Source organism: Mycteria americana, chromosome 3 (genome assembly GCF_035582795.1).
Source record: "Mycteria americana isolate JAX WOST 10 ecotype Jacksonville Zoo and Gardens chromosome 3, USCA_MyAme_1.0, whole genome shotgun sequence".
Lineage (NCBI taxonomy): Eukaryota > Metazoa > Chordata > Aves > Ciconiiformes > Ciconiidae > Mycteria > Mycteria americana.
In genome coordinates this window covers 78,002,552-78,028,978 of record NC_134367.1, presented here as the reverse complement: position 1 = coordinate 78,028,978, position 26,427 = coordinate 78,002,552, and the positions used below count along the sequence as shown (strand labels likewise).

The 26,427-nt window shown below is 36.0% G+C and overlaps 1 protein-coding gene across 10 annotated transcripts in view; it reads right to left on the bottom strand.

Annotated features, from left to right (window-relative positions):
* The window catches only part of QKI (QKI, KH domain containing RNA binding), a 162,589-nt gene that overhangs the window by 75,620 nt on the left and 60,542 nt on the right, over positions 1-26,427 (bottom strand). For 9 of the 10 annotated variants that reach the window (XM_075499100.1, XM_075499103.1, XM_075499099.1 and 6 more), the window contains exon 3: positions 21,066-21,182. The exons of the other annotated variant lie outside the window; for it this stretch is intronic. In XM_075499100.1, the coding sequence (XP_075355215.1) occupies positions 21,066-21,182 (117 nt within the window). The remainder of the gene's footprint in view (positions 1-21,065; positions 21,183-26,427) is intronic. 10 annotated transcript variants of the gene reach the window in all.

Sequence of the window (26,427 nt, the reverse complement as noted above, 5' to 3'; positions counted from 1 at the left end):
AATCACTCAAAATCCAATTTAAAAAAATTCTTAGCTTTGAGGCATAGACATTCCAAGGGCTAAACAGTAAATTCTCCTTACTTTCTTTCACAGTAACTTTTGAATTTTAGACCTTAGAGAATCACATTCTCAACTGTCCAAATGGTTAAGAAAAGGGAGAGAGGGGATAAAGAACATCAATATCACCACTATCTACTTTAAAATCTTCTGTAGTTGTGCTCAGAATGACCTCAGTAGAGAGAATACTTCAAATACCAGATGCATGCAAGTACATCGTTATGCAGCTAAAAGGCAGAAGTACAAATGTGAGACATGCTCTATAGGTCCCAATCATAAATAAAATATTGTTCACATTTTCAGTGTTTTAGTTGCTGATCCTACACAGGCAGGATCTGAGCCTGCTGGAAATTATGATTTATTGTGTACATCTGCAATAAAAACAAGTTTTATGACATGCTTTCAGCAGTATTGTTTTCATCAGAGAGAAAAAAGCATGTTTAGCAGGTGTGTATATATTTCAAATGACAAGTAACATCAACTCAGATTATGAGGGGAGATAAGGGGTCTGAATTTTCCTCACGTGGTACGTAAATTCTGCCAACCAGGATGCTTAACAAACAGTATTCTTCTGGAGGATTGTTTGGAGAGCTGAAAGTCAACTCTCAGCTTCTAGATTTTTCATGTCCTAAAACTTCTTGGTGGAAGAAATTTGAGGTTTTTTTCCAAAGGTTACTGAAATAATGAGCTTTTGCTATTTGAACAAGTGCATGACTTAATACAACATTTTTGTCCAACTTAAAAATGAAATTCAGGAAAAATTGTCAATGAGGTGAGTACAGAAAATTACCTGATTTGTTCATTACCTGATTTGTTCATGCCAGCTGGCATTTTTTGAAGTGGGGGGTGGGGTGGGGGGAAGTTAGATTGGAAAAGAGAACTTCCATTCAGTCTTAGACTTAGGAACCTCACTCTAGGGCACAGTCAGATATACTGAAATTCCCCCTAAAACTGACTGCAAGTCCTAGAAGAATAGTGAAGAACATAAAGGGAAAACCTGCTCATGCAAAAAGGGTCTAGCAAAGGCAATTGCTAAAGGAGAAAAAGTTCCTTTACTTTTCCAAATTTTAACACTGCAAATAATTTCAACACAGAAATTTTCTTCTCTGCAAAAAGATTTCCATGTAGAGATTATAGGACCATACAGCAGATTAATACCTATTCAAAACTGAATATCACAACATTATCTTTAAATTTTGTATATGGAAATAGGAAATTTCTCTAAAAGAAAACACATGAAATAGTTCCTCAAAAATCTAACTGAAATGCATAATAAAGAAAATGCTCAAAAAATGTTAGTAAATTATTTTCAAGTGACCAAAGTCAATGAAATGTAATCAGAACAATTTAAACAGAAAAATCTGATAGGCTTATTATCTTTGCTTTACAGAGAACAAAAAGTACAATATGTCCATTTAAGACTATTCGTTCTGGAAAAACATAGTCCTCAACTTTATCTGAAGTTGGGTTTTTATACTAAGTACATTAAAGTTTAAGGAAGCCTCAGCAAAGTAGCTTCGATATTAGAAAAACTATCTGTGACTGGACAGCGTGGGTTGCAACACTCACCTATAAAGTGAAATGACTATTCAATGAGCGTGTCTGATCACAGGAAGCTTTCTAATCACTGCAGAACCTAATCCTACCTGGATGAGCTAACACAGTTACACTAATACTGTATTGCAGCACTGCTATACCACAAAATAATTCTACTAATCTAAATGCATCTCAAATTCACATTCCTTTTTTTTTTTTTTTTTACAGCGCAGAAGAAAGAAAATTGAAAACCCAGTTAAAGAAATGGACAGAGCTCATTCCACTTCAAAATGCCAGATCATAAAACACCTTATCAAATTATTATTTAATGCTTATCACCGTTCACTTTGTATGAAAGGGGAATTGTGTGGTGAGTGGGAACAAATTTACATTTATTGACTTTATGAATTATCTAAAGAAAATGTAATCAATAGCATGTGAAAATTTATTGCTAATTATATGCAATTAAATAAATTCATGAAATTTATAACTTAATATGCCCAGGAAAACATTTACTTCAAAAGAAAAGCAAACTACTTCAAAAACATGCCATTTATGAGATCTCATCTAAGCAAGGCTTTCTACAGTTTTCTTTCTGTAAACCATGATAAATTCACACAATTAAAGCTTTTTTTTTAAACCTGACTTTTCACTGCAGTTTGATTGTGTCCTGTGAGATTACAAAATTCTAATACCAAATAAAAGCTAGCTTTCTGCTGTTTAATAATGACACTGTTTAGTTTTTCAACAAAACAAGAAAATCTTTCAAGTTTTTCCACACCTTACAAAGCCTTTTAAGGTATTGTTTTATCTGCAGTGATTTTTTTGTTGTTGCTTAATTCTAAGGTTATATCTAAGATTAGTCATTACTGATAACCATTCAGTATGTGCAATATGCCTTCTGAACAAACTTTATTAATTGTGCCTAATTATTGCAGGCAACCAATCTTACTTTCTGCATGTGACCTCTATTCACCTAACAGTTGAAGCTCTGAAGTTCTAGTTGAATTACCATGCATTGCCATATCCACTGAGATCTTCAAAAGAATTTTGTGTACACACTTTAAAGCTGTTACAGTAATTAGTCCCTTTCTCTTACTGTTTCACATTTTTGGCCAAATTAATCTAGCATCAAACATTCAGCTTTCACTCCAGAATAAAGCTGTTCAAGCTTGTTGAACACAGACCTTCCAAACTTTGTACGTAAAGCAACCAAGCCATTCCTTAATTTCTTTGGATGAAAGAAATAAAAAGCATTTAAGTGTTACTGTAATGATTCTATACCCTTTCTTACTGTCTACTGATGTATTTTGCACATTTTCAATTTTAGAATATTCTTCAGCATTGCTACCTGAAGGAAACAAAGATCCACACAGATTACCAAGTCTTTCTTCTACTTTAACTTCCTTGCCTTACTCCTCCTTGTTATTTCTGTTTAGATATGCAAACAATAGCTGCTACTTAGAGAATCCTATCTCAGACCGAAGGGTTCCCACCCAAAATACTGCATTCAGTTTTGTCACATACTGAAGAAATCTAAGAGGAAAATATTGAGCTGATTACAAAATCTTGCAAAATCAGATCCAAGGACATTTCTTTATGAAATAACAAATATTTAACAGAAGCTGAGAAAACCAACTACGTTAGAAAACATGCTTCACATACTTGGAATAGAAAAGCTCAGGCAATAAATTTAATTTTAAAAAACCCTCTTTTTCTGACATGTAAACAATGCAATAAAATCTCAAAAAACAGTGAAATAAAGACCCATGGCAACAGACACTTCACACAGAGGAATGACATGGAACAGGATAGGGCACGCATCTTCCAAATTTGTAACTCCCACATTACAGTTAAGGATTTTTTTTAATCTTCTACTGTAGCCACTATTAGTAAAGTGCAAGATTTAAGAGTCAAAGTATTTTTAAAAAGCCCAAAACACCAAACCCCACCACACACCACCACACCAAAAAGACAATACTAATTTTTCTTCACTGTCACTGGGTTCATGAAAAAAAAACAAAGCTGCCTCCAAACAGCTGAAAAAATCCTGTTAATTTTCTTCACCTCATGTCTTTCCCACCAGATAAACGAGGGCATTATCACCGTTTAATACAAGTTTTAATTGAGTACTGTCACTGGTGGGAAGAAAAGTGCGGAACCACTACTTTCCATATCAAACAAAGCAGGTAATTAACAGCTATTCTGGCACAATCCCTTATCACCAAAATACACAACACTGTTAAGTTCTCTCAATGCCAATGCTTTGCTTCAACAAAGGAAAGCTGATGTTTCAGGGTCACATTCACTCCTTTAATACACAGGCATAAATTTACTGCTCAGTCAGACACCTATAATTAAACACAAGAAGAATGTAATTCTAATATTCAGACAGGCTTGCGTATGAGTGGGATATTTCCCCCTGTAAAGATGATTGCCTTTCATTTTTTGGTTTCAAGTAGCTACAGTTCACTTAGTTTTGATTACATAGCAATTAGATATGCAAATACAAGAGATCTAAAAAAATGCTTTTTCAAATGTCAGACTATAAGCAATCAAGCTTATTCTTTTCTCCTGTACACACAAGCTATTCATTAAATAGCTATTGTCTTAAAAACATTCCAACAGATTGCATTTATCAGGTTTTTAGAAGCAAATACAGGAGTGCACATTACCCAGAACATGGCTCATCAGGGAATTAAAACGATCTTACAATTAATTTAATATATACATGATAGCGGTTAACGAAGTTGGAACTAAATACCATATTCTTTGAGCACTTTTCCCACTACTGTTATTATCAATACCTAAGCTCACTGCACCTTCAAATTAACAAACCCTCACTAGTTGGTATATTTAATGATACTGTGTTGGTAATAAATTTCACAGCTAAAAATGCAGAATTATTGAATATCAATATTTTGTCATTGTATATGGAAAATATGTTCGTATAAAGAAAGTCACTATGAAACCACATGGTTAGTACAATTTTGGCAAGAACAGCCATTTTGACACCCCCCCACCCCCTCCCCCACTTTTTTTTGCGGGCCCACAGATATGTTCTATTAGAAGTGCAGGCTTACAATTTCATGCACCTAGATCACATATATGAGCTTGGTTCTTTGTGACACATTTCATGAGGCATCTAGAAGCAGCCCACAGTTTCAGACATCCACTGATCACAGGTTGAAATGGTGGGAGAGGATGTTTGACAGCAGCTCTGAAGAGCCCAGAAAAGCAGAACTACTGCAATATTAGATGGACTAGTCTATAAAATGTTGTTACACACAACTATGGTCTGCCATTGACAGTCTGAAAGCTTGCTCTTGCAAAACTCTAAAGAAGCAAGAACAAAATGGGATGGGGGCAGGGGTTGGTTGGTTGTTTCTCTAAATGATCACAAAATCGCCTCCAAGCTAACAGGAGGGGAAAAAAGATCCCTAAAAGGAAGCCTGTGTTTTCAGTGACCCAGCTGTGAGAAAATGCACACTAATAAAGGAAGCTGAAACAGTTCTTTCCTAAGGCTTAGCTTTCAAGCCAGGTAGCTGAAGTAAATAAAATGCTTTCCTAGTTGATTCCATGATTGCCCACTACCCTTCAAGATGTCTCTCACAGGAGCACAGATCCTTTTTCCAAGGTCAAAAAAGCAGCAAAAATTACGAGACACCTGGTTCAGAGGTCTGTTTAAAAACCTGAAAAAAATCAGTTTAACTCTGAAGCCCAGCTGTAGGCCTTGAAATGTTCTGGAAACTCAGATCCAAGGAAAAGCTGGAAAGGCTTTTTACATGAACTGACATTTATGAGCTAACAGATGAATGTGTGTGACAAATTATTTGACATTTTGAGGGTCTTCAAATTTGCTTCATTTTTTTTCCTTTAAAAGTTCAACTTGATTTTATCTTTCCCTCCTTTTGCAATAAAGCAGACTTATTTAACCAGCCAGTAAGGCAAAACTCATTGCCTGTCAGCTTGCTGTTGTTGCCCATGAGACGATTATATCCCTTCTGTTGCTTCTTCCCAAAGGGTCACTATAAACAACTGTTTGAGCAGCAAATGTGTATTTGTGTATTTGAATTCCTACCCACTACCGCCTGACATAAAGAATGATACTGTTGACTGGGGAACCCGAATATTGCCTCCCAGTGGTGCCCCTGCAAACACTTCCCCATCTATTATGTGGTTCTCCAAGGAAGACACTGGAAAAATCCTGTATCTACTACTGTGAAAGGTCAGGATGTGAAAAGCATACTCAAAATGCCAGATTCTTGCCAGTTTCTGCATCTGGCAAGATTGGTGGTACAGTGTTCTCTAATCAAACTTACTATACTTAATACTCCAACTTGCAAAAACAGCCAATTGAAAGTGGGGTTAATAGGAACACAAGTAATAAGCCAAATATGATTAGCTTGAAACCATTTCACTTTACCCTACCTGGTAGATTCTTCTACTATAAGTCATGAAACACATATTCAATTAGACTGCAAATAATAGGTCTGAAGCCTGCAGGAACCAAATAAAATCAGACTTCCTTAAGAGAAGTGAAACACACAATCAATAGGAAATGTGTTTTTCTCTTTATAACATTTGTTTCTTCAGGTGTATATAGAAGACATGACAAATTCAAAGTATCTCATTTTTCTTAGAAGTGGAGAAGTGTTTGGGTTTTTTTTTTTTAAGGGAAGGTTAATTTTACTACCAAATTAACTGTTCCAGGAAGGTGCATTTCAAGCTAAATTGAACTTATCATTTAAAAGACTGGATACTGAAAAATTCCACTAGTCAGGCTGCAAAAAGCAATTTTGGCATTTGCAGTACCCTTGTCTCCTCACCACATATTGACTAATTTCCAGATTAGCTTCAGTATTTCAAACTGCATTAATAACTATAAAATTTAGCACTTATTTTGGCTTATAACACAGCTTATCTTAAGACCTTTTCTGATCAATGCTGTTATGAGTCAGTGTGAGTTAAAAGATTTAAGTTCTAGGTCTTTTTGTCAGTCAAAATTTAAGTGAACATTCAATTCCAGTATTGTCAGCTTGAACCATAAATGACTGTTTCAAAGCCACCTCAAAGACTGCTTGGTCATTTGAAGTTCACTTACTTACTAGACGGAGAGTAAATACAACATACATTATCAACACAAAACAACCTATACTTTCCTCTATAAAAACTCACTCTAAATCTTAATTTGTCAACTACCAACTTTTAGTTCTTCAAATTATATATTACAGTATGTTTTGTCAGTTCAGCAAGCTAATTAAAATAAAATACCCCCCAAGACCCCCAGCAACCTAAAAATTAAATTCCCTTGAATATATATGGTTGTAAATATGTGGGGCATTTGAAATCAATAGTCCTGCATCTTAAGTGGCTCCCAAATAATTCCGTCAAGTGGATCAATTAAATCAGTCAGGTACTTAAGGTGGATTCAGACAGTCGGCTAAATGCTGTTTGGCATTCCAATCCTTTAGCAATGTCTGATTGCCAGGGAAGCACTAATCATTTCTGTACGGCTGCAGGACTAAACATTCCAGATAACCATTTATAAAAATACTCCAAACTGTACGCAAGCAGTGACAGAGTTTGTATTAATGCGCTAGGGGTCCCATCTTTCAAAAAAATGCTTCTTCGTTATTCAAGACAAACATGCAATTGCTGAAGAATGGACCAGGTGCTGTTAGCACTTCTTTCCTTACACTTCCAAGTACCACCACCACAGAAATACTACGGACCAATAAATTAAGGTACATGATTACACTTACTAAGAAAAAAAAAAAAAAGAAAAAAGTTTATCTAGGCCCAAACATCAGGATCTGTCATCCACAGTTTAAAGATCCTATGGATAGAAAAGGAACCGGCATTTTGACATGGAGAAATGTGGGAGCTGGAAGATAAAAAATACTGAAAACTAGGAGACCATGTCCATGCTTTGGACAGGATTTTGGGAACTGTTCCCAGAGCTCCAGACTGCAGAGACGATACATGTACAACACTCAGACTATATCAAGAGAGGGCAGGAGAATAGAAAGACCAGTTTTCAGCTTTTCATACACAACACTGGAGTCTGATTTTGCTGGCTATTGAGCTGGAAGAAGTTTTCTTAAGATAAATTGCTATCAACAGTGTTCAACCAAAAAAAAAAAATCCAACAAAGAAAACCACCACAATACCAACACTCAAAGAAAGTAATTTCAAAAAAACCTCCAAATAATTAAATAACCCCACACCAGAACATCCAATTCCTTTTTGCCTCCATGATATGTTATCCTCACAGTCATACCAACCTTGTGCCACGACACATGGTCAGAATAGTAGGGAAAGATTGGGAAAAAAATAACACCTGCACCAGACTTCCTAACCACAGAAAAATTTATCATTAATCTACATAGTAAGTATTATATCCAAACACTTAGGTTATATGCACTCACTGGCCACATGCCCGATCAAGGCATTCAATTAACAGGCTGTTCTTCATTTTTGAAGAAAAATTCCTTCCGTTTATGCATGGAAAAACACCACTAGCATACTTGCAAAATGATTCAGAAAAGCCAGGACAGTTTGGTTCATAATTACATTGCCTCTTTTATTTCTGTCAAAAATCAAAAGGGATTTCAAGAATTCTAGTTGAGATACCAATTAATCTTAACCTTTAATTTTTACTCATTCCTGATGTCACATCTACAAACTACCTACAGAAACCTCTAGCCAAGTCTGAGGGCAACATCGGTATCTACTCTCCACACCTCTTCACAGTCTCCACGTTTCTTCAAAAGCTACTACATTCAGAGTTCATGCTACATTAACTTCGAGGCAAGTAAATAGTGCAAATTCACCAACCACCCTGACTCTTAGGAAATACTTTTAAATTATATTTTTGCTGTTTAATTTTTTTCTTCTCTTTCAGATGGTCTTCTGCATGTTAAATGATTTGAACTGTTAGTTAGTAGCATGAGAAGTCTGTCATTGATTTTCTTACACCTCATGTTATCTTCCTTGCTTGAATTACTCAAGTCTCCCAGTTGCAAAACCATATTAACTCCAGTGTTTGTATCATTCACTACCTTCATGCAAATACAGAAAGTGTTGCTAGAAACCAAAACTCAGTTTAGTACACTTTCATAGCATCTCATCCTATTTTCTGAGGATAAATGAATCACCATGGAAATTAACCCTCCTCTTATTATAATGATTTATAAAGCACATAACCATTCAGAAGGAGGTCAGCAAAGACCAAGACAGAAAAAGACAGACAGAGAGGATCTTGCTAGAGAACTAAGAAGAAAGGTATGTCAAAGCAAGGAAAATGAATATAACTTATGAAACAAGGGAGAAGTTCGTGAAAGAGGACCAAAAAACCAAAAGAGTTGACCTAGTTCAAAATAAAAGGAATAGAAACACAGAAACATTAAGAGAGAGAGAGATGATCCTATAAAGACTCAAGAAGAAAAAAATCTTACGTAGCTCTTGCTATGAAAATATAACTGGTCCGTAAATTATTTTGTATTGCTCTCTACTGCATATGTTCATTCCCCAGAAATATTCGTTCTTCACACATGAGAACATCCTGGTGCTTCCCAGCAACTCTATGGCAAATTCATGACATTTTTGCACCAACAAGACACCTCCTCCCTGTACTAATTCCACCCAGTCTCACCAAGTTTTCTACATAATTCCGTAACATCTTCTAATGAAACCAACCAAGAATTTGATATTGCCATTGTTTTCTTACAGCTAGAAACTTCCTGTTACTTCCGCTGCCATTCCTTCCATTGTCTTGGTTTCGGCTGGGACAGAGTTAATTTTTTTTTTTCCCTAGTAGCTGGTATAGTGCTGTGTTTTGGATTTAGGATGAGAATAATGCTGATAGCAACAACTAAAACATGAGTGTGTTAAGTAGTGCTTACATAGACAAGGACTTTTCAGTTTCTCATGCCCTGCGAGCGAGAAGCTGGGAGGGGGCACAGCCAGGACAGCTGACCCAAAGGGGCCAAAGGGCTATTCCATACCATATGACATCATGCTCAGTATAGAAACTGGGGGGAGTTGGCCAGGGGGCAGCAATCACTGCTCGGGGATGGGATGGGCATCAGTTGGCGGGTGGTGAGCAATTGCATTGTGCATCACTTAGTTTCTATATTCTATCATTATTATTATTATTATTATTTTCTCTTCCTTTCTGTCCTATTAAACTGTCTTTATCTCAACCCACAAATTTTACTTCTTTTTCCCCTGATTCTCTCCCCCATCCCGCGGGGGGGGGGGGGGGGGGGGGAAGGAAGAGGGGTGCATGGTGTGAGCGACCGGCTGTGTGGTGTTTAGCTGCCTGCTGCGTTAAACCACAACATCCATTCTGTCAGGAACACACGACCTATTGCCTGAATGAAGTAACTGTTTTGCAGATTTTACTTTCAACACCCAAAACCAGCGTGATGTTTTCTTCATTTCAGGCTATTAAGGTTAGAGGACAAGATTTTCGTTGTCTTGCAGGAACATAGTATTGAATTGATTTATGATCCAAGCTACATTCAAGAATTACTCACATTAACAAATTTGTCAAGCAAGCATGAATACTGTGTGTTGCATGTGTTCCATAGCAAGTTTGTGGCACTTAACAATCAAATCAGATAATTTACACAGAATGACGGACTCTATAAAGTTAAACAGTCTCCAAGCAAGCTCAGTACTGGCCATTGCTAAGTTAAGTGTTCTACTACTGTAAGAGTAACAAGTTTTCCTTAACAGAAAAACAGATTTGTGTACCTGGCCTTAACAAACACTTGAATAAGTTTTCATCCTTTCATGCAGGTACTCAACAAATACTTTCAACTGAGTTATGAGTTTTAAACACGTTTTTTTAAGATATATTCACAGTATGCATGCACTTCAGTGAGTCCTACATTCATTAAAACATTCCCCATTTACTGCCCAAAAAGATGTGAAAAATGTGAATAATTAGCAGACAGAAACTGCTAATTATTCTCAGAAAAGGCTAATAAAAATGTGCAACTGTCTGTCAATAAATCCCTCTATTTATCTGAAAAGTGTAAAGACCAACAATAAAAACTTGCAACTATAGCTGGATAAACTGTAAAGTAAGGATACCATCCCACTTGCATACCTACTAACATCTACACAGCTACTTGAATTTCATTCATATCCGTAATATACTGTACTGTAGGCCATACCTAGCAAAAGGGTAACCTGTGATTAATAACATCCATTTTAATCCAAGTCTAGGCAAGACAAAAGCTAACACAGAGCCAGCAGATCTGATAAAAGTGGAAAACTGTCACCATCAAAAAACAAGTTTAAATGGCAAACAACTCGGACATTTTAGGAATTACAATTTGTGACTGTTATCATACAGTTGATTTTTCCAAGTTGAAAAGGAATCCATTATCTTGCCACAATGAAACACTACAGATTACTTGTCTCTACCTGGAAAACAATAAAGTAGCAGAAAGTCAAATATCTGTATCTTCTAAATGTTCAATTAGTAATTTAAGTATTTAGTTTCAGTAATAGTGGTATCTTATTTTGTGCTTACTCTTTTGCTCCATGCAAAAGAGCCTTCCTATCCGTCTCAATAAAATTGCTAAATCTGACCCTAAGGAGCCATATCCAGGATGGTAAACAACAACCTGTATTCTGCCTGCTGGCAGCCCCCCCAAAAATATGGAGAACCAAGAGCTGCCAAGAACTGATAGCTACTCAGGAAACACACAGGCATGCTGCTTTCCTCCTGAATCAACAGGTTCTGCCTCCATTCCCGTATTTAAGTGGACTCAATCTTCACACAGGACACAGAAATTCCTGTGAGCCTCAAACTAAGTACAGTCTTTCCCACACAGAAATCCAAGCACAGTTTCATGATACTCAGCAAACACACTCAAAACGCAACCCTGAACACAAATTATTTTTGGTAAGCAAGCTTATAATATCACAACATTAATTCTTAAGAAAGTTCAAAAAAAGCCAGCCATATACCAAACACGAAATCACCCATTGAGGGGCAGCCCAACAGGTTAAGCTTATAGCCTAGAAAAATCTAGAATCCAGAAAGTTTAGTGGTGCTGATAAATGAGAATGGTGGTAAAGTCTGCAAAACCACTAGTTGTCCTTCACAGCGCATCATGAAGTTAGGGAAATATCACTGGATCTATCATTTGTGGAATCTCACAAGAATCAACTCCCTCGTTTTAGTATTATTAGATAATGCTCCACACTATTACCCCTGCAAGAGAAGATTAAAGTTTTAAGAAATCATATGACTGTACATAAGAATGCCCATACTCTGCTAAAACAAAGTCTCACCTAGTTAAGTACCTGTGTCTCGCCTTCTGCTGAATAAGCGTGGAACTTTCAGGTTACAGTAGATTTTCATTATTTAAACCATTCACTTCTTTCACTACTTTGCTAAGACAAAGTAAAATGTAGATAGATGTTGACAGACAATTGTGTCAATACCTCAAAACAATTCAGTATGAATTGTCCCCCACGCCTTTCAAAACTTCTGTTCAAATGCCAGATACAAACAGCTGTGAGCTGTAGCCTAGTCAACTTTTTATAACACAATTAACACTCTCTGTGCTTCTCACCTAACAAAAGCTTAAGAGTAATTTTGCAGAAAGACAGTTTCTACCACAATACAGATTAAGATGAGTCAATTACCATTCAATAGACATAGAATTTTAGTTTATAAAATAGAGACTTGTTTATACACAGATGTTCAGGCAATGATTCAAGATTCCCTTAACATATACTTTTTCCACTACACTTCGTGCTGCTTTTCTCCAATTTCAAGATAATCTAGATTCTCTTGCCTCTTGATCATAAGTTTTTTTGCTCACAGGGAACTGACAGAAAAACAAATAAAAGGAAACTAAAGCATAATACAAGTTGGTTTCTACTAGCATGGCTTTGATTACACTCCTCCAGTCTACAGCTTCCAGTGTCTTCAACAAAATACTTCTTTAATGCCATTAAGTCAGTTATTTCCATATCTAATTAGCTCAATAACCAGTTAACTCTTTACCAGTTTAACTGCTCTCAGAACAAAATGACATATAATCAAGTTTTGATATCAAAGTTAATCATAGTCAAAGGTTCCAGCTACTTTTGACATTACATAGGAAAACATGTGTCTCAATAGTGTTAAAATCTGCTCAAAGCTGCAACTTTGTATTGAGCACATGCAGAAATATATCCAATATATACTGGATATATTCAGTATGTAGCCAATAAAAAGGTATGTATGAAATAAACCTATCTAAAAGATGCATTGCATCAGATATATACCAGTAATATTTTCTGAAAGACTAATATTGCTTTGCAATAATTCTTAAAGCCCTCAGGCACCTACATTTTTCTGTCCTTCAAAATAAAATCATTCTGCTCTTGAAAGCAAGAGCATTCCTCAGACTGTTAAGTGAAAAGACTTTTGCAATAAATTACTCCAAATAAGAAGTGTTTGTTAAATCTTATATAAAACTTAAGGAAAACATTATCTTCTTGTAAAATTCACATTCCCATACATAACTAAGCTAATTGTGCCTACACTGTATCCTTCGCTACTGTCAAGGTAAACTGAACATTTTTTACTTGAAGAAAAGATGTATGCAGGTAAGATTTCAGAGATGATACTCTAGAGACTCTGGACTACAAAACCCCCATAAACAGGCTTAAAAGGAGTCAGGGGTAATTCAAGAAATAATTCTGTTACCTTCAACATTGCTGCCTTTTGAATGTCCTGAAATATAGTTTCTACTAGTCAGCCTTTAGCATATAATTATGTAATTAAATCAGTAACTTGCTAAGAGGAATTTTATTTTTTTTCCTGTGATGACCGTTTTTTCTTTTCTATACTATTAGCTAATAGTGTAAAGTCTTATCTCGAGAGGGTCACTGCTCCCAGACTACCAGGGATATAAATCAAAAGATTTCTGTTTTGTGGGTGAAAAGGGAAAAAGGCCATACTTCAGCAATAATAATAATAATAATAATAATAATAATAATAATAATAATAATAATATCATCATCCAGCTTTACAACTCCTCCTGCATTCAAAATAAGTGGTTACAAACACAATAAAGGTTTTAAAATTGGAATAGAAAAGCCTATTTTCTGAAGTACTTACTACTGAAAAAAAAAATACTAGCTTACAAGCAACCAAAATTATTTTCATTACATCTTATGTTTTACAATGAACCTCTAGGAAGGCAAAGTGGTATCGATCACCAAGTATATTCTTAAACAGCCTTGGATTCTAAGCTAGAGGATTTTTCTTCACCACACAGCTACATACAAATTCTCATACAGCTTAATATGGTACATTCTTCACTATGTATTAAAATGGCAGTTGTGATATGTTGAATATGCAAGCTCAGTAGTATCTTTATACAAATACAACTTTTCTGTTTAAAGTTAGTTTAAGAATAAAAGGCCAATTACTACAGTAGTCAAAAATTAAGTATGAAGAAAGCCTCCCCAAGTTTGATAAATCTGGTTGAGAAATCAAATTTAATGCAGACATGCATACTTATGAGAAAGTGTGTTTAGAGGAAATGTCACTGTAGAAGATGCTAGATGCTGAAGTTAATTGTTCCCAGGGTAATATCTTAAATACAGCATTCTGAATGCCTTAGGTTATTTTCTATTAAAAGTCTATAACCTGAATGCAGTAGATTCAGGGACATGCTTTATAGGTAATATCTCAATCTTAGCTGAGCAGCCTGCTCATACAATGACTTTTAATGTATAGTCACAGAAGTTGATGGCAATTACAAGTGAATGTAATCACCACTTTGGCAGTCTCTTACACAAGGTGCAGCTTTCACGTGCAACAAAAGTTAACAAAGCATGATCCATGATATCCAACATGCTGAACTGCCATTCCACGCTGCCTCAGCCAGCGACCTTCCAGTAAGTAGAAGTCAATTAATGTTAACAAATAGTACCCTTAATGATGGATATTGACAAGTGATTCTGATAGTTATAGTTCTAAATGTAAAAGTAAGCATCTGACCTCCCAGGACCCCACTGGTATTGTCAGAAAGGGATTTTTTTTTATTATTATTTTTTTTTTAATAAAAGGTCAGTCAGTCTAGTCACATATTATGTATATGGATTTGCTTTTCACTTTCACAAGCCAATGTCCCCAATCACTTAAAGAATTTTTTTTTTCCTGTTACTCCTAACGGTACTGACAAATACTCAAAACCCCACCTTTGCAACTAGTTACAGAATTTTTTTAAATTGCTATTCCAAACCGTGGCCATGAGTTCTCAACACAGATATATGAAATTGTCAAACAGCAGCAGCATGCTTGTGTGTAGAGGCAGATTTTAGAGGCAATAGGCCTGAGCCATGCAATTTATTCCCAGAAGACAAGAATAATGATGGCTAGTCAACTTTTCCTTCTGAAACACAGAACAACTTTACCATTTGCTACCATATGCTAAATATATTCCATTTCAACATATGTGTCAGCACCATAGCTTTATTATTTGTTCACACATAGTACTTTTCACAGAATGTAGAAGTTGAGCATCCTATAATTAGGGTAGCAATAATAGGGCTTGTTTAACAAGATGCACTACAAAGTACATATTATTTAATGTCAGTAACTTAACTTCATAAGCTAAACTGAGTATTTGTTAAGACTTTCCATTGGAAATCAAAGTGTATCTGATGGTATTTCAGAGACTAAAAGGTATTACAATATTGCAAATATATAATACTTCAATTCTATACAGCATGTAAACATAGTAAAATATCCTGATCAAAAGACAGTTAAATTCTTCCACTCTAATCTTTTCCTCAAGTTTTGCGTAGGTACCAAGGACAATTTTTTAATTCCTTTTTAACCTTACTATTAAAAAAAAAAAAACAAAAAAAACAAAAACCCAAACAAACAAAACTGTAGAGTCCAAAGAAACTGAATTATCTATTTACTGTGACAACTCTGCACGAGCCAAAGGTCAATATTGGTACTAACCGAGAGCTTGTCTTTAGTGAAACCTTATGTAATTTCTGCTTGCAAGGTGAACAGTGATGTAGGAACAAGTAAGCTGTAGGTCAGGAACCACAAATCAGTTCAAACAATCTAATACGGAGCAAAGTGCAACAGATTTGAAGCTGTTGCAGTGGATGAAGGCATTGAGTTCTTCAAATTTAGAATTGTATAGCTGCCTGCCTTTCTCTTTGAAATAACCAATAAGAAAAAAATTCTGTGTATCATAATGAATACCTTCCTCATGAAGTAAAAACTAATAATGCCCTCTCCTCTCACATTGTTCTAGAGGAGATTCTTGACTAAAAATAGAAAGAAATGGAAAAAAATAATGTAGCTGACCAAGACCGCCACAAGCCAGGAGCCTGATGCGGTAAGGCTGAGTACCCCTCTAAGCGAAATAATGGCAGTCAACGTGTTCAAGAGCAGAGAGCTGACTCCCTATGTGTGTGTCAATGTCTATTTTATGGAATTCATGTATGACAACAGACATGACAAAAACCAATATTTTGCCTATCCATCATTGGACAGTCTCCCCTTTTATTAAGCAGTATTCTTTGATTGGTGTGAAAATTGCTAGTTTTCCTCACTACCTAATGAGAGGTGCATTCAGACTAAACAAAATATGCCTTGGTCTTCATAAAGTTACACATTCATTAGCTTTTGATGAATGCCTCCAGCCCCTTTCCCCTCCCCAATAATCTCCTTCAAGTACCTCCAGGCTCTAATCACAAAATTCTCAGTAATTAAGGTTTTGATTTTAAATTTGTCTAAAGCTGCCTAGAGAGATGTTCTGATTACGAGCTGAGCCTCAGATACAAACAATTTGAGGATTTCCCTTGCTTTCTGGGTGAAATCTGTCAGCAAGTTTCAAGATTTGATGCTAGTTCGAGTGATTTGGCCATGTGACAAAGATTTCCAATTCATTACTTCTGTTCATAGGCTCACACAGGAAAGTAAAATTTTCTACAGAGCAAATCTGGATGGTTTATTTTCCAGCATGCCAGCCTTTGTGTTTTCTCTTGGATTCTGCAACCACTAGCAAGGTAGAAAGAGAAAAGTAGATGGGGAGTGTGCTATAGGAGATAGTATTTAGTAACACATAGCTGTCACATTACAGATTGACACTGGTTTAGTCATTAATTCCTTCCCACATCCAATAAGGTTTCTTTTATAACTAGCACTGGGCAATCAGGTTTGCAGATATGAAATATACTTACAAAATATACATACAAATTAACCTGCATTTCTTATCTCCTCCAAATTTCAAAGCAATTCAGTCAAAAACTGGAAAAATCTTGAATACTCACTTCTCTAAATAACGTTGACACTAGATGAAAGGAAAGGGTTTAAAAAAAACAATTAGCGTAACCTAACCTTCCATGAGAGAATACTATTACTTCTGTATTTTACACTTTGAGGTGCATAAGCATTTTGAAGTAGAACCTGCAAAGAGAGAAGCCCCTTGAGAAAATAAAAGAAAAGGTGGTTATCATTAAAAGGTACTGACTGCCAAGGAAGTTGGCCATCTTGCACTGCAAGACTAAGGAGTTCATCTATAAGTATAATTAATCAGAAAGAGGCAAGAGCTAATAGCAAGAAGTGTACTTAGTCCCCAAACTGATAAATGTCACTCGTTCTTACTTTAGGCTGTTTGTGATGATCATGTCTTGAATACAGCTTCCAAATCTTTATTTTTAGAAGAAACATCTTATTGGGATGCATCACAAACTGCATCATAATCAACAATTATGAAATTCTTCCTACTGCAGCAACAATGGTACAGCAACAAAAAGTCTAGTCTGAAAAAGATAAACTACTAATACCAATCACCTCAGGAGAACAAAAGAGCTATAGAAAGATTAAGAATGGATAGCATGAAAATAGGTTTTATCAAGAAAATTATTTGGTACTCAACACTGGTTTACAACCAATATTACACTATTTGGTATTCAAATATATTATACTATTATATCATTCAAATATATGAAACTATTTAATATTCAACACTAACTGCAGTATTATCTCATTAAATCATCAATGGACAAGTACTCTGTGCTCCAAAAATATCAGACAACAGACAACTTCGAAGAGGTAATGGGCATTAAAGTGCTGATTGGATCAGCTTGTGGCTTTTAATGTGTACAAAGTTCTAGCTGATCTGCCATACAGAACTTGTCCTTGTTGAAGGCAGCTTTCCTTTTCTTACTAAACTTCAAAAAAAACCAGGTGACTCATACTCAGAAGGTCTCAGCTGCTCTAAGCTTCTTCTCAAAGACAAAACTCCAATAACTCACACTGCCTATTCTCCTTCGAACAGCTACCAAAAAAAAAAAAAAAAAGTGGGAAGAGTAGGGGAAACCTGTCCAAAAATAACACTTCCCCAGAGAGTAAACCTGCCCAAGCTATCTAGAGAGATGACTCCCCACAGGAAAGGACAGGTTCTGAAGCACAGTGGTCGTGGACACTAAACATAACAGCTGTCTGGACATGGTCCTAAAGCAACCTGTTCTACGTCACCCCGCTTGAGGAGGGGTGTTAGACAAGGGAACCTCCAGAGGTCCCTTCCAACCTCCACCATTCTGTGATTCTGTAACAGACATTTCACAAACTCCAAGACCTACATGAATGTTGAATGTATAGGTCAGAACACGTGGTGGTGACCAACAACATTGCAGAGAATGTGCTTATCCTAGCTGGCAGCTGAGAGTAATGAAGGACATGGTGCACGCACAGGTACTACACTGGCTGGTGGTGCCTGCCCTGCTGATAGCATAGAAACAGAACATCTTCCGTAGCTGGACATATCTTCAGTGGAACCTAATATAAAAAGTATTCAAAGAATGAAGGCTGTACAGCTCTAACAAAAATGCACTGTTAGTCACACTCTGGAAAATGGCTACCATACCTGATGTGGAATTCACTGGGCCACTTTGGTTTCTGTTCAGGCTAGTATGAACAAGAGGATGGGGGGTGGGGAGAGAGAAGATTATGACATGGGGGCCAAGAAACACACAGCAATTTCCAGAAATCTGAAGTAATCTTTACTCTAAGTGCTTTCTAAGAAAGGGTCTGCAAATGAAACATTTACAGGGGAATGGGTCTCTTCAGAAGAAAAATTGAGGCCTCAGATGCAGGTTTTTTATTTCTTTTCACACTACTGTAGCTGTTTGCAAATATAGCTATTACTAACACAATTAAGTGTGCTTCTCCACACAGCAAAGCCATCTGCAAAACTTTTAAGGATGCATCAGAGCATCATTGTTAATGACTATCTTAAATATACATACATTCACTACTAACAGTGAAACGTTATTTCTGGACCATTAAACTTGGAGCCTCAATCTATAGTTATAAGCTTTCTGAAGAATAGACACCTAAGTGTTTTAGCTTATGATATCTATGAACATAAATGAACCAGAACTAACATTTTTATTCAGAAAAAAGTTACATAACCTAACTCCTAATGAACTACCCTGACCTGGAATTACCATTCCTACAACAAAGAGGGAGCAGCAATAAACTTAAATTCTGCCCATAAATGAAGGTAAGAATTGTATTATTGATAAAAAATACAATGTCTTTTTAAAAACTATGTTTAAATAGGGAAAAAGCTGAACAAACTTTTAAGTACTCACTTTTTTTAAGGTATCAGTACTTGTCTTGGGAATTGATAGTTTGAGAATTCATTCATTGCAAACTAAATTTTAGTATATTGCACACAGTGAAGAATTACTTCATTACACATGTAATCGGAAGTCTTAACGTCTAATTAATCTACGAGTCAAAAAGTGGTAGCTTTCAAGAGTAGATCAAATGGTCTTCTCTTATGAAAACTAGGTGAAGTTTGCAAACTCTTAAAGGGAGGCAATATTTTCACTACATCTCCTGTCCCAGGATATCTTTCCCTTCCCCCCCCAGCTTTTTTTTTTTAATTTTTTACAATACAATAGAATATGTAAAAATTTGACTACTATTAGTAGTCACAAAGCTATGTAATTAAGATTGTTTGCATATTGACAACCATACACTTTGCTTTAAAATATAGCATCTACACCCACACAATTTGGTATGTCAGGTGAAGCATGCTGAAATTTTAATACTCAGAAATTTTAATGTCTCCTACCACCCTCCAGTTATAGGAAATCTGCATTTCAAAATCTTGTACACAAATATCAACTTTACAAGTTCTAGTTACCCATTTACAGTTTAAAACCCTGTAACAGTAGGACTCGTTTATATGTTAAACGTCCCCCTAGCCAAGAGACAGAAGGAATTCAGGATACAAACTATAACATTTTAAAAAAAGAAACCTTCATAAATCAAGCATTTAAGACAGTATCACCCTCTTACTTCTACAGAACCTAGACAACCAAAAACTCTTATAGGTTAGAACCTATGAGATCGGTTAGAACAGATCTTTGCTCAAAAGCTGGCAATCTAAACATCAAAAATAGCTATAGGTAGAATAAGAGAAAGGGTGGTGACAGCATTACAGCAGATTATGAAAATATGAGGCATCAAATGAAGTTTGAAAGCAACACGGTCATAAGCTCTGGGAAGTCTGAGATTTTTAAATGGGTAGACATTAGCTTTCTCTGTTAAATTGTTATGTGCTACGTACGTATCAATAGAACGTATTACGTGGCTGATCAGATAAGGGTAAGATGGGGTTTTTCAAAGAACAAACCAAAAGAAATAATACTTATGGGAACAAAGAGGAAAAGAATACTGTTAAGTGCACATTTCAAAACTGCAGTGGAGATGCATGCACAACTTCAGCAGTAGTAACCAGAGGTGGAGGGAAATAGCTAGAAAATAAACGTGCAAAAACAAATTACTTCCAGGAGTTACCACCAGAGCAACTTGACATTCAGGATGACATTCACTCTATCCTGAAAAGTGTAGTTTCCCTATTTATATGGGCAGAGCATGTATATTACAGGACAGGGCAAGGAACAGCCCTAACAACATTGCAACTCCACCTGAACAAAAAACAAATCCACAAACACAATGCTTCTTGGTTCACTCGGACAGAATTCACTGCCAGAAATACATTAAACATTTTTTCCAATCCACACTACTTGCACAAATCACTACTTTGGTATTTCAATACAAGAAAGTTGTTAAGAACACCTTTAAGGTTAACAGCTCTTCCTTAGAAAAATACATTTAACTTCAATTTTTACCATTACTTTGTGAAACATGACACAATTAGAAGTTAGTTATTACTGAAGAATATAATTGCTAGTTAGACTCCCAATCGCACCATTATCGAGCATGCACATTTAACTTCTTTAGGGTAGGTTGTGTTATTTACTAAGTCTGTAAAAAAACCTGGATAATGAAAAAGCATATAGTAAGAACACAATAAATAAGAGTGAGAGAGACATGAGCTTACCCTCTTTTAGGAAACAAAACTATGCATCTGAAACTACACTACCTTTCAAGAGCTTACCTTCTTTTTATCCCTCATTGAGCCCTTCCCTCGGACCATTATCTTGCATCCTGTTTCTGCCTCAAGCTGTTTAGCTGTTAGTCCTCTGGGCCCAAGGATTCTTCCAACAAAGTTAAACTGGGGGGGGAAAAAAAAAAAATTATTTCTATAAAAGCAAGTAAACAAAATAAGTTTTAAATTTAACAAGATGTATTTCTGTCTCTAAAATATCAAGTGTTTATCGGTTTAAAACACTACGCTAAATACCTGAGGTTAAAGAATGTGGTATTTTCATACATTAGATACCTATGTGACCCCTACTTTGGGGAATAAAGGTTTCAGGTGAAAATAGGTTTTTAACATCCGGTACTCCAGAGCAGTGGTAGTCCTAATTTCCTCCTCATTAAGTTGTATGAGCTCTTACAGAAACTACAAACCACCCTCCTGCACCACTAACATGACCAGGCATGCTCATTAGTAGGCCAACAATGTCATCACATCACGGAAACACACAGGTTCTGGTTGCATGACCAGACATGCGCACAACTTCCATGTGGTGGGACTGACCAGGTGCAGGTCCAGTCCCATAACGGCACAGGGCCTTCAGGAAAGGCCCCTAGGCCCACTATTCATTTGCTCCCTGCCTACAGCTAAGGAGGCTGCAGAAAACATTTTTTTTCACCCTTCCGTGCTGTTCTGGTGGGCTCGATCTGGACAGCACGCTGCTGGCTGGCCACCCACATCTACGGAAACTCTTCATCTACCCGTACCATAGCATTTCCTTCAGAAAAAAAACTGAGGCTTGTTACGTATTCACTTCAGACTTCATAGGCAACATTTCTGGAAAACATTGTATTTGCCATATATATATATATGTATATGTGTTTATATACAGACACATAACAAAAGCACATGTCATTTTTTGTAAGTTGTATCCTTTACGCAGTTATGTATACAAACAGAGCAAGTATTTCATGTTTAGTTGGCCAACTTCAATATCAGCAAACAACCCCTTGCCTACGCTTAACACAGTAATACCACCATTTAGCCATACATAACATTATTTTCTAGTTATTTTCTAGGGTTTTTTCCCTTTCATTATTTTCAGTCACAGATTCTGGAAATTACGACATAAATAAAAAAAGCACTAAGTGAAGGTAGCATTAAGAACATATATGTCACAGTACTCTGTGACAACTACAGTGCAAAGATGAAGCACCAGGCTCAAAGGATACATAAACCTAGAAATTTCAGACTGAAGATTAAATTTAAAGAAGATATTAAGAGAACAGAAACTCTGCAGTAAGGACAGAAGTCCGGATATTTAGATCCTGGTAAACAAAGCTACTCAATGGAATTATGAAGAAGTTGTTGGCCTTCATTTCCTCAGCTAACTAAAATTGGTTTTGAGTACTACAACTCAACATATCTGAAATCCTTATAAAACTGCAAAGACCAGAAATGATTTAGGAGTGAACAGAAATTATGAACACAAGCAAATTAAAGTTCTTCAACAAAAATAATCATGTTTCACAACAGCTAAACTGTTCATAGGGAAGATATACTCCCAAAATTATTTAATATTCCAAGCTCAAAAAACAAAGACATATTATGAAGTCTGAATCAACCGTCGGGGGAAAAAATAAAGATTAAAGGCACTTGTGAACACATACACAAACTGTGAATCATAAGAAATTAAGGAAGATTCACTAAGACTGGATTAAGCAATGAAACAGCTACAAGTCATAAAGTTCAACCTTGAAATATTATCAAAATCCTGCATTTGTTACACATTTCATGCTTAATACAAAAATCATACCACTATCTTACATAAACAGCATCTTACTTGCCTTTCTCCACAACCACACTTCCTGCACACTAAATCTTTAGATATCTATCCCATTCCACAGGTAAAGCTAAAATAATATTGCAAACCTGACTTTAACCCCTACCTGAGGTGCAGTTTTAATGAGTTATCAATTATCATAGGTTAAGCCAATTACTGCTTTAACAAATGATTCTCAAGCTTTTGTACTGATGGACCACTGTCAGTAGTCAGTTCCTCAGACTACTATCTCAAAGTCCCAGCCGAGAACTCCATAGGAAAGAACAATTTTGACTCTCCTGTGAAAGGACTAGGTAGAGAGAGTAGTGACCAGCAGGCCACAACTCAGGAACACAGTGTAGACTAAGCCTTCTAGTTGGACAGTCTCAAAAGTTTTATCAAAATCCAGTTGTATCAGCAGCTACTACTTCTCTTACCTGCCAGGCCAGCTAGATCATCAAACAGAATTATCGGAACCAGATACATCTGACAAATTCAAAAGACCATGTTTATCACATTTAACTCAAGATTTCTCATGCTCTTTGTCCCATACTCTCACCCAATTGCACTCTTCTTCATTGCCTTGTGTTTCCCTACAAATAACACACCTGTGTTCAGGAATACTGCTTTTTCTAACATTTGTACAGAGCCAAAGCTAGGAATATTTCCCTATAATTTCTTATAGCTTTTCTCACTCTGCACTTGTCTAATCCTCTAGGATTCACCTTACCCCCAGTGAATTGCTAGAAAATAAACAGCAGTGGTTCACAAATCAATTTAACCAATTTAAGACCGCATTACTTTGAATGTATCCAACCTCACGCATGTTGGAATTAGAGAATGTTAAAAATTAAGCAGAAGCGACCTATGCTAAGATTAACTGCTTCTACATCAACAATACAGAAAAAGCAATCAAATACTTCATTTTCCTTCATCAAGTTAGTCTCTCTTTCCCCAACAATTAATGTATCTCTATACTCAATATATTTTTATATGTCTAACATTTTTACTCACGGTATTTCACAACTATTTTCCTGGTTTTTTAGAAGAGCTGAACTAAGTTTTATTTTTGTGTTCTCAAATCTTCCTACACAAACTCAAGAAAAAACCTCCGGAAGAACGTGTTTGTGACATGCATAAACACAAAAGCATCCTATGCACCACCTATAATCCTTTACATTTTAGGAACAATGGAGAGAACCAGGAACTATACAACACTAACAATATTCATAAAAAGCCAAGAATTGGAGTATCTAGTGGAGCTCAGGTGCTGAAGGTTTTTTTTGCTGAAGTTCCAACCAGTTACACCATGTTGCTCTCCCTCTCTGTTTCTCTGCATCATCACACCGATTCCCTTAGTTTGCTAACCCTACAAGCTTGACATTTCCAGCATGTACAAAATACACACCAGCAAGATCCTGTAGTAAGTCATTTGTTGCCTTTCTTTGAGAAAATGCCCAAAATACACACTCTTAAGAAAGAGACAGACAGCATATGTTGGGAGACTCTGTACATAAGGATCTTTGTTACTGAATGTGTTTAAGCAGAAACAAATGTATTAGGAAAAAAGGTGCTCTAAATCCTAATGTTTGCACCTACTCTGGGATATTAATGATTACATTGAAGCAACTGATGCTCCCAAGAGCTGACAAAATTTCCAGCTGGTGTCCTACCTAACAAGTCCACTGCATCAGAAATTCCATAATAAAAACAGCTTGTATTCCCTATGCACAGGACAACTACTTCCCAAGCACACCAGGTGCTTTTAAAGCCCTTCTATGCCTCACCAGTCCCAACACCAAGAACAAAAGCAGTAAAGGAAAGTAAGAACAAACTATGCTAAAAACTCAAAGCTGCTGATTAGTAAAAGGTTGCAAAGAAGCGTGTCTGATTTTTCAGTGTATGGGAAATGCAGTGTTTAGGAAACTCTCCATGCAAGTTAAAATCTGAGGAACTTGAGGGAGTCCAGTAGTACTAAATTTCATACTGTTACTGTGCCTTTTTTATTTTGTGTTTTCCTTTGAAACCCAAAAGATATGGCAAAATCTAATTTATCTGATGAAAAAAAATTCTTTCCTTCATTACTAGAGAAGAATTTTTAAAAATCTGATTTCATTAAAATATCCAAATCTAGCAAGAAAGAACATAAGCACATGCATTTGGTTGAACAATGATTTTGCTTAATTAAAAACTAATTTATTCTACCATCTTATTAGCAAATGTTCCAATGATTTACTATACATTGAATTTGCAGAGCTAGTTACTTATCACTGGAAAAAAGCCAAAACAAGCTATTCTTAAAGTCTATTTCAACTTAAGGAAATCAAGAAAAGTCTTAGAAAGCTTACATGTTCCTCAGGTACAATGCATATTGGAGTACAAATGTTTTATACACAGCCTAAACATTATTTTAAGGAAAATCTCAGGAACACCTCAGTAGTTCCTCATTATACCAAAACCAAAAGATGCTCTATGCTTCATGTTGACTTTAACTAAGAATACTTTAAGACATAATAATAAACATTTAAATTCAGCAAAAATTCTAAACACACAAAAGAAGAGCCCTTTCTTTACCAATGATCCACAACAAATGCCTTGCAATATGTCTATGTTTTTAGTAAATCTGGCATTTGGTCTCACCTTCTGATCTCCATCTTAGAAATGTCACATAAATCCTGTGAATTCCTTAAAGAAAACCCACTGTAATTACTAGGACTGAGTACTTGTAACCATAAATGTCCATTCTTGATGATGTTATTTAGTTCTTAACTGCCTGTAGAAATCAGCTTCAGTACAGTTATGCCATACATGAAAACATGTTCTCCATTTTGAGACCACCTTTACATATAATTCTTTTTTTTTTAACCATAACACAAAAACTTCAGACTACTTCTACATCAGTTAGAAAGCAGCTTTGCCCTTCCCTTATTCATATTTTTTCCAGTTACAGTATTTTATTTTACTGCTAAGTTAAGTGTTAGACATAACTCTGCCAGCTGTAAGTGGATTTTCATGAAGGCAGAAAACTGTACCTTATATTCACCCTTCCCATACACAAATCAGCTTTCAGATTGTATACTAATACATTAAACAAACTAAAGCATCCCAAAAAATCTGGTTAAAAATGTCCTGGTGTTTTAGCTTGCTTTTTAAAGACATGGAGAGCAGCCTTTCCTGCTCTCTTCACTTTCATATGCTTTTCCCCACCAAATAAAAAGCAGCTGAAGACTAAGACTCTGCATGGTTCAGTGGTAAAAATATGTCAAGGTTAAGAAGCAACTGAAAACTGGATGTTATAATGGAGAAAATCTGGTAATTTTATCTTAAACAACAATGCTGACAGTCAGTTTAACCATTTTGGAGGGAACCTTCTATATCTTCAGATCATAATAGTCCTATTTCAAGACCATTTGAGAGATAACTTAATCTGACAGAGTTACAGGCTGAAGTGCTAACTGTGGACATGAAGTAATGAAGAGACACAAAGGAACTGCAGCAAGAAGAGAAAGGCATTCAAAAGAAAGCCTGATGACTGTGTATGACACTCATGACGTTGTT